The sequence below is a fragment of the Conger conger genome, chromosome 7 (genome assembly GCF_963514075.1).
Source record: "Conger conger chromosome 7, fConCon1.1, whole genome shotgun sequence".
Classification (NCBI taxonomy): Eukaryota; Metazoa; Chordata; class Actinopteri; order Anguilliformes; family Congridae; genus Conger; species Conger conger.
The window spans coordinates 58,536,905-58,546,904 of NC_083766.1; the positions used below are offsets into that span (position 1 = coordinate 58,536,905).

General features: G+C 50.3%; 1 protein-coding gene across 3 annotated transcripts in view; it reads right to left on the reverse strand.

Annotated features, from left to right (window-relative positions):
• The window catches only part of fryb (furry homolog b (Drosophila)), a 92,834-nt gene that overhangs the window by 5,400 nt on the left and 77,434 nt on the right, over nt 1-10,000 (reverse strand). For 2 of the 3 annotated variants that reach the window (XM_061247655.1, XM_061247654.1), the window contains exons 50-58: nt 9,834-9,908; nt 8,624-8,797; nt 7,014-7,178; nt 5,821-5,964; nt 3,968-4,101; nt 2,934-3,141; nt 2,548-2,697; nt 1,953-2,051; nt 760-843 (exon numbers count right to left, since the gene is read on the reverse strand). In XM_061247655.1, coding sequence (XP_061103639.1) covers nt 760-843; nt 1,953-2,051; nt 2,548-2,697; nt 2,934-3,141; nt 3,968-4,101; nt 5,821-5,964; nt 7,014-7,178; nt 8,624-8,797; nt 9,834-9,908 — 1,233 coding nt within the window. Of the gene's footprint in view, nt 1-759; nt 844-1,952; nt 2,052-2,547; nt 2,698-2,933; nt 3,142-3,967; nt 4,102-4,923; nt 5,965-7,013; nt 7,179-8,623; nt 8,798-9,833; nt 9,909-10,000 lie in introns of those variants that run through there. The other variant, XR_009709116.1, reaches the window with a different exon arrangement.

A 10,000-nucleotide genomic window follows, 5' to 3' on the forward strand; every position in this document is an offset into this window, starting at 1 on the left:
CGTTATGGGCTGGGCGGGACAGGAAGTGGCACTCTGGTACTCTGTCGTGACTCTCCCCGCTTATGCCATGAGGAGGAGGACATGGACCTGCTGGGGTCCCCAACCCTGGTCCTACAGAGCCACAGGGTCTGCTGGGGTCCCCAACCCTGGTCCTACAGAGCCACAGGGTCTGCTGGGGTCCCCAGCCCTGGACGTGGAGAGCCACAGGGTCTGCTGGGGTCCCCAACCTGGTCCTAGTGACCACCTACTGGTTCAGGCTGATGTCAGAATGCAATGTGCAATGATTGACAGATAGAGAGAAAATGAAAGTTTTTCACAGACAGAGTAATGGACATATTATAAGTACAGTCCCATGTCACTGGAGAACATTGATTATGCTCTTATCATCACCCAAGTGTAAAGTTCATAGAGCGTGGCCAAGAGTTCAGGAATCGCAGTTAAGCAACTCCTCTCCATTATACACTGCAAAAAACTGTCTTATGTTTTTTGTCTTATAATAAGATACTCTTACTCCATTGGCAAATCCTGAAACAAATACAACTTCCACCCCCTCAATATTTTAGTATTGTTTAGCAAAAAGGTAATAGAAATAAGATTTCAAGTGTAAATATAAGCCTAAAATACTTGTTGACATATTGTTGGTGTTTGCGGTGAAAAAGCAGGCAGATGCGGTGAGATGCACTGTCCCTGGAGCAGGCGGCCCAGGTCAGCTGGAGGTTCGGGTGAGGAGCAGGTGGCCATAGCGACCAGGTTCCCTACCTTCTCCTCAGAGTCCCCGGGCTGGCAGGTGACCACCCCCATCCCCGACCCCCTCGGGAAGGTGCTCTTGCAGTTCCGCAGCCACTGGAGGAGGAGGAGGAAGGGTGAGTATTTGATGCTGAGTATTGATATTGGGATGTTGATATATCTGATATTGGGCTGTTGATGAATTGATGTTGTTGATGTATGAGATTTTGGGTTGCTGATTTATTGATATCGGGTGGTTGATGTATTTGATATTGAGTTGTTGATGTATTGACATTGGGTTGTTGATGTATGATATATTGGGTTGTTGATGTAATGCTATTGAGTTGTTGATGTATGATATATTTGGTTGTTGATGTATTGACATTGGGTTGTTGATGTATGATATATTGGGTTGTTGATGTGTTGATATTGGGTTGTTGATGTGTTGATATTGGGTTGTTGATGTATGATATATTGGGTTGTTGATGTATTGATATTGGGTTGTTGATGTGTTGATATTGGGTTGTTGATGTGTTGATATTGGGTTGTTGATGTTTTGATATTGGGTTGTTGATGTGTTGATATTGGGTTGTTGATGTATTGATATTGGGTTGTTGATGAATGATATATTGGGTTGTTGATGTGTTGATATTGGGTTGTTGATGTGCTGATATTGGGTTGTGGATGTGTTGATATTGGGTTGTTGATGTGTTGATATTGGGTTGTTGATGTATTGATATTGGGTTGTTGATGTATTGATATTGGGTTGTTGATGTGTTGATATTGGGTTGTTGATGTGTTGATATTGGGTTGTTGATGTAATGATATTGGGTTGTGGATGTGTTGATATTGGGTTGTGGATGTGTTGATATTGGGTTGTTGATGTGTTGATATTGGGTTGTGGATGTGTTGATATTGGGTTGTGGATGTGTTGATATTGGGTTGTTGATGTGTTGATATTGGGTTGTTGATGTGTTGATATTGGGTTGTTGATGTGTTGATAGTGGGTTGTTGATGTATTGATATTGGGTTGTTGATGAATGATATATTGGGTTGTTGATGTGTTGATATTGGGTTGTTGATGTGTTGATATTGGGTTGTGGATGTGTTGATATTGGGTTGTTGATGTGTTGATATTGGGTTGTTGATGTGTTGATATTGTGTTGTTGATGTGTTGATATTGGGTTGTTGATGCATTATTAGAGCTCGGGCGTTTGCTTGCTTACGGAGATGGCTGCTTCCTCCCTGTTGTTGTAGGTGTCCAGGTACTCCTGCAGCTCCAGCACACTAAACTTCATCTTCTCCAGGAGCCCGTAGGAGAGGATCTGGAAGAGACCACAGCGGGAGGAAAAGCAGGAGCTTCAGCTTTCAGCACTGAAAAATAACTTTCTTAATAACTTTAAAAATAACTTTATTTAACCAGTTTTTACACTGGGGCTGCATTATCTTTTACTCTACCCTCCTTTACTCCACTCCTCCACTATCACTCCACCCTCCTTTACTCCACTCCTCCACTCCACCCTCCTTTACTCCACTCCTCCACTCCACCCTCCTTTTTCTCCACTCCTCCACTCCACCCTCCTTTACTCCACTCCTACACTCCACCCCCCTTTACTCCACTCCTCCACTCCACCCTCCTTTACTCCTCTCCCCCACTACGACTCCTCCACGCGGAAGAATGCAAATGAGTGGAATTAACGAGTGGAGCAAAGGAGTCTAAGGAGCCAACTCATGGGGCCCATGCAAACACTGGAACAGTGTCTTAGGCTATGAGAAGCAGCAGGAGATAGTCTTGCAGAGTGAGGCGTATAGGTCACTCACGGTGTCGGCGTCGACGTAGAGGGTGGGACACTCGGAGCAGGTCGTCAGCATCTGGGAGGAGCTCACGAACTTGGTGCCGATTCCTCGTAGACCGTCGCCGAGGTAACAGGCAGCGTCGTGGGTCAAGGAGCAGAACTTGTTCTGGATGTTCTGAGAAGGGAAATATGCACACGTAGTCATTCATGCTGCTGACTTCAAAGCAAATGATAGGCGTGTGTGTGTATGTGTGTATGTATGGGTGTCTGTATGTATGTATGTATGTATGCACACAAGTGAGTGAGTGTGCGTGAGTGTGTGTGTGTGTGTGTGAGTGTGTCATTGACTACTTGTCTTCAGCCGGTCCAGACAGCAGTGTATGTCTGTGTTGTGACGGGTCCGGGCCGCACCTGGAAGAGCGAGGAGAAGACGTGGAAGGTGTAGACGGCGCAGGACCCGTCCGAGTCGGACACCAGCTGGCCGATGTGGCAGCGCCAGGCCTCCTCGGCGTGGTCGCAGGCCGCCGGCTGGAACGCCGCCAGGACGGCGGAGAGGAAGGGCGAGGGCGGCGGCGTGCGCCGAGCCTCCTGCTGGGCCTCCTCCCGCTCCTCCTCCAGGCTGTCACCGCGGCAACCAACAGTGGGAGCAGACCAGACGCGGAGTCAGGGCGCGCGCCCCCCACAGCGCCACCCGCAGGCAGGGCGCAGAAACACGCAGAGAGCCTCCTCTCCAGAGCGACCGGCCCCAGTGCGGAGTCACGGGTCTCGCTAGAGCACTGGCCTCACTGGCCTCACGCGTATGTATGCTGGTGTCTATTCCAGACTCAGATTCCAAACCTTGTTATATAATTAGTTCGATTAGTTGTGTGGTCAAAGTCACAACTGTCGCTGATAATACAGTTCAATGCATGTGGCTGAATGAGTCATTGGAATCAATTAAGGCAGCATTGATTTGTTTGGGATGAAAACCTGAATACACACGGCCCTCCGGGGAAGGAGTTTGAGACCACTCGGTTAGAGTCACAGGTCCCCATGATGATGTGTTTCAGTAACACATGGCAATATTAGAGATGTATTAGAGCAGGGATGCTGAAATCTGGCCCATGAATCCAAATCCAGCCCTGGTTTTCTTTCCTCCCAGGTAATGCACTGAAAATGTAGGGCCACTGATTGTTCAGACTGTCCTCACACCTAAGGTGTGACTGTCCTCACACCTAAGGTGTCCCAGGTAAAGGGAGGGTGTCAAAGCACCAGTTCCCAGCCCTCGAGGACTGTAATTTGAGGACCAGGCTATTAAAGTTAGAAATGAGCTTGACTTTAACACCGTGGCGGAGGGAGGGGGTCCAGGCTGGACACTCGGGCCCTACCTGGGCAGGTACTGGGGATAGAGTGACTTTAACACCCTGGCAGAGGGAGGGGGTCCAGGCCGGACACTCGGGCCCTACCTGGGCAGGTACTGGGGCTCCGGCTCCAGGGCGAAGCTGTCGCTGCAGTCAAACCCCGCCGGCAGGTCGTGGGCCGTGAGAGACAGGTCGTCCTCCTGGACGTTAGTGTCCTCGTCCTCCACCAAAACCTCAGCCTGGTGGGACAGAACAAGCTGGGTTAGAGCCGGGAGAGAGAGAGGGTCCAGTACAGCTGAATACACACAGGCCCTAAGCCAGGCGTCACCAACCCTGCTCCTGGATTTCTGCCGTCCTACACGTTTTCACTCCAACACTAACAAAGCCACTCCTCATTGAACAGCTCGAGCAGGGCTGCCCAACCCTGTTCCTGGAGATCTACCATCCTGAAGGTTTTCACTACAATCCTAACAACGCACACCTCATTCAACTGCTAATCAGAAGAATCAGGTGTGCCAAATTAGGGTTGAAGTGAAAACTTTCAGGACGGTAGATCTCCAGGAACAGAGTTGGTGTCTGTTCCTGGAGATCTACCCTGTCCTAAGCACTCAGATTCAGCCATGGAAAATACACACGGTTCCTAACCGCACTGATTCAGCCATGGAAAATACACCTCTACTGCAATTTTCACAAACTCCAGGTTGTGCTGTTGTGTGTGCTTGTTTCTGGACTTAAACCTGCAGGTGCCTCAGTCCTCCAGGAGTTTGAGATCCCAGATTCAATGAAACACCCCACACAGGGGCCAGGTGAGACCTGAACAAGACTTTCTAACCTACTCATAAAAAAATAAGTGCTATCCACTGATGAAAAAAATGTGTGGTGTGTAAAAAAAACTGCACACACACACAGAATCCAAAAACTGCAAAAATGTTTCCATTACTTCTCTTCTGGACAATAATCAAGACGAACACACCATTATATCCCAGAATGCACCATCACATCCCAGAATGCACCATTATATCCCAGAATGAGCTGAAACGGTGTTGTTTCATTTCACTGACCTTTTTCACAATCCTCGCTCACTCCTTGCAGCCTTCTCTGTTCAATGTCATACTTTATTATTTTTGAGTGTGCGTAAATTTTGCCAAGTCATGTAAGCCAGGGGTCTGACTGTCTCGCCTGCTTGTCACGTCCTCTCAGCCACAGGCAATGTGCACGATTTTGTCACCCAAGCGCCGTAAAGAGCCGTTTTCCTCAAGTTACAGTCTGTATTTTTCACAGCTAAAGTGCCCCACACCAGTCGTACACATTGCCATCGACACTGAGAGGACTAGAGAGAAACCCTCTCTTGATAACCCTACCCACGGAGGCCCCCAGAGTTTAGAGGGGAGAACTGCCCCCTAGAGGTTAGAGGAGAGAACTGCTTTGCCCCAGCAGCTGAAGGGTTAAATATATCAGTGGGGGGAAAGAGAAGCTTTAGGCATTATTGAAAGCAGAAAGATCAAGATTTTGATAAGAGATTGAGTGTTGTTGCTATGAAAGGCAGCCATTTTTGTTTTAACCCAACTAATAGTGACCAGACCCAGCCATTAGGAATATTTACCTATTTATCCATCAATCCATTATCTAACCCGCTTATTCCTGGTCAGGGATGTGGGGGGTGCTGGAGCCTATCCCAGCATGCATTGGGCGAGAGGCAGGAATACACCCTGGAGAGCCCGCCAATAAAGGGATACTTATGTACAAGAAAAAGAGGCGAAAAGTGACTGAAATTCAAACCCAAATCCCAACACCCAGCATCAACCACCCCTCCCCTCCCATTGCGCCCTCCCTCCCAGGGACCCATGGGAGGGGTAGTTTTATTGGGAGGCGCTGGCGAAGAACTCCACTATGGAGGTGCGGTAGGCCTGGGGGTGTGCGTGGCCCAGCAGCTCGGACAGAGTGAAGATGGGAGTCACCCGCGGGCTGGGGTCCTCGGGCAGGGACACCTCCAGGCTGGGCGTCCGCGCGCTCAGGGACGGCTGCTCGGCGGAGGTGGTGTCGAAGGAGGTGGAGAGAGAGTCCGTGTTGTTGGTCTCCTCGGAGGGAGAGAGGTTCATCGTCTGGAGACAGAGGAGCGGTCACGGGTACGCGCGTGTGAGTGCGCGTGTCCATTCGTCTCGCACACGCGTTGGTACACACACCCACACGCACACTCACGTGCTGATACACCCACACGCACACTCACGTGCTGATACACCCACACGCACACTCACATGTGCTGATACACCCACACGCACACTCACGTGCTGATACACCCACACGCACACTCACGTGCTGATACACCCACACACCCACACGCACACTCACATGCTGATACACCCACACGCACACTCACGTGCTGATACACCCACACGCACACTCACGTGCTGATACACCCACACACCCACACGCACACTTACGTGCTGATACACCCACACGCACACGCACACTCACGTGCTGATACACCCACACGCACACTCACATGCTGATACACCCACACGCACACTCACGTGCTGATACACCCACACGCACACTCACATGCTGATACACCCACACGCACACTCACATGCTGATACACCCACACGCACACTCACGTGCTGACACACCCACACGCACACTCACGTGCTGATACACCCACACGCACACTCACGTGCTGATACACCCACACGCACACTCACGTGCTGATACACCCACACACACGCACACACAAACGCTGATACACAAACACACACGCACACACTGATACACAAACACACACACTGATACACAAACACACATGCACTCACACTGATACACATGCTGATACACACACACATCTCTCACACACACACACACACACATGCTGATACACACATGTCTCACACAAACACACACACGCTGATCCACACACACACACGTCTCTCACACAAACACACACACACACGCTGATCCACATACACACACGTCTCTCTCACACACACACACACACACACACACACACACACACACACACAGCAGACACACACACACACACACACACAGCAGACACACACACACACGTCTCACACACACACACACATACCCCCGTCTCTCACACACACACACACACACACACACACACAGGGCTCCCTAGCTGTAAGTGTGACAGTACCTGACTGGCAGTGAGTGACTCCTCCTCTGATGACTCGTCTGAGTCCTTAGCGAGGCTGGGCGTGGTGTCTGAGTGCTGGCTCTCCTCCAGGAGCTCCTGCAGCAGGTCTGCGCTGTCCAGAGAACGCCTCCGTACCCCCCAGTTAAAGTTATCCACACTCTCCCCCTGTAACAGCACAGACCCCCCAGTTAAAGTTATCCACACTCTCCCCCTGTAACAGAGCACAGACCCCCCAGTTAAAGTTATCCACACTCTCCCCCTGTAACAGAGCACAGACACACTCCCAGTTAAAGTTATCCACACTCTCCCCCTGTAACAGAACACAGACCCCCCAGTTAAAGTTATCCACACTCTCTCCCTGTAACAGAGCAAAATGGTAACACATGCTCTCTGTGGTACGTACACACACACACACACACACACACACACCACGGTTGTAGTTGTAGTTGAGTCACCATAGTCACCGTAGTTGGACTGGACATCCCTCACACACACACACACACACACACACAGGGTGCACTGAGCACTACACTGTGTAGGCAGGCTCACTCTGTGTTTCCTGCGATCCTCATGCACAAAAAAGCCTGGAGCAGCATCACAACAATCATCAACGCATAAGCAGTGTGTTCTACTAATCAAACACAATTTACCTGTATTTACACTTCACCAGCAGTTAAATTATTTAAAATGTGTTTGGCCCAGGTCCGGTATGCATCATGTGACACACAGGCCAATCACAACAAAGCAAACCAGCGGTGCTCAAGGTACTGACTACCAAGCTCATGCACACAAAATGGCCGCCAGTCACCATAGTAACAAATCTATTATGCACTCAAAATGGAGGCCAAAACTTACCTGAAGCTCCTGGAAGGCACAGAAGAGACAGAGAGAGAGAAGACAGTAAACAGAGTGTAACACTGAGAGACAGAGAGTCTTTCAGAGCTCCACACGCCGCTTTCATTTTAACAAACTAACGTTGTCAAAAACCTGACATTTCCTGAATGCTGCTACAACGCTGAGGTCGTCATGCTATCGGCGCTTAAATTAACAAAAACCTCGAGGCCTGGTGCAGCCGAACACAACTACCTGAAACTGAAAAATCTAAATGGGGATTAGGGAGGCAGAGTCCTCTGAGGCTAAAAAGGCAAACCTTCCCAGCATGCAAATGAGGTCAGCTCCAGTTTTAGGCCGTTAATTGGGAAGTGCTGACATCATTAACCCACGTTAAGACAGCACATTCCTAACTCGTGTTCCAATTACGTCGTTATGTTATGTAGCAGCAGGAGGATGTGTTACGCATATTATGCTCCTCTGACGTTGCTGGTTCTCAAAAAAAACAATAAAAAGCTGTCCTTGTCGCTGTTATTATATAGTAATCCTGCTCACTTTGTGTTCCATGACACTGCACTCTATCCTCATTATTTACCAGGTCTGAAAGAAAAAAGTCCAGATGCTGTTACACTCATCCAGGACTGGATTCTGAGACATAGGCACACGGCAAAGTAATATCAGACTGCTGACTCCCGATCACGCAGGCGCCCAGCTAGGCTAACGTGCTAACGCGCTAACGGACGTTCCCGTTTCCCGCCGGCGTTCCCTCGGGCGCTCACCTCCCCGTCCTCCAGCTCCACGTCCAGGAAGTCGAAGTCGCGGAAGACGCGGAACTGCTGCTCGGACGCGGTGTCGTCCATGTTCTCGGGCTCCCGCCCACCGTCCTCCGAGGAGACCAGGCTGGGCTGGTGCTCCATCATCAGGTCCAGGTCCCCGCAGGAGGAGAAGATCACCTGGGCAGGGGGGGGGGAACCGCCAGAAACATCAGCGCCCTGCTGCGCAGCTCCTGCGTCCGCCTGAGCAACAATACCGCCGTCGGTATACTGCCGCCAGAACGGCCACAAACAACCGAACGATGAGGTAGGAACCCTGAACTCGCCGTGCACGTAGGCGGCATAAGACCTCATACATAGCTGGTACAGAGAGAGAGAGAGAGCATGAAAGAGATGCAGAGAATAAGGGAGAAAGACAGATGGATAGAGCAGATGAGAAAGCCAGAAGGAGAGAGTGGGGGAGAGGTGTGAGGAAAGAGGTAGAGAAAAGGAGGGAGGTAAAGAAAGAGACAGAGGGAAATGAAGACAAAGCGAGAGAAGTAAGGAAGGGAGAGAGATGGAAATGGATAGCAGACACAGCGGCAGACAGACACACAGGGTGTCACTGGATCACACGTGATGTTCCTCATTATCACCTCAGCACCCCGCCCGGCTGCTTCAGTTCAGCACCCACACAGCAACAGCCAACCACCAACGGCCACACACTAACCGCTAACGGCCATACACCAAGAGCCCCTCGCCAACCACCAAGAGCCACTCGCCAACCACCAACAGCCACACACTAACCACTAACGGCCATACACCAAGAGCCACCCGCCAACCACCAACAGCCACACACTAACCGCTAACAGCCATACACCAAGAGCCACCCGCCAACCACCAACAGCCACACACTAACCGCTAACAGCCATACACCAAGAGCCACCCGCCAACCACCAACAGCCACACACTAACTGCTAACAGCCATAGACAAACAACACACACTAACCTATAACAGCCGCATGCTAAACACTAACAGGAACACATCAATAGCCACATGCTAACCACTAACGGCCATACACCAACAGCCACATGCTAACCACTAACGGCCATACACCAACAGCCACACGCTAACCACTAACAGGAAAACGCCAACAGCCACACGCTAACCGCTTCCAGTCACACGCTCACTCTGCTATCTGCGAGCATCACATTAAGAAGTGATCGGTTGCCTCACCGATGGGTTTTTGGTGAGTCCCACCTCCTGGCCGCACAGCGATAGCACGTTGACCAGCTTTTCCCGTGTCCTCTTCTGAAAAGGAGAGAGAGAGAGAGAGAGAGAGAGAGGGAATCCTGTGACACCTCTGATACACGTGACTGATTGGGAGAAAAACTAAAAAGCCA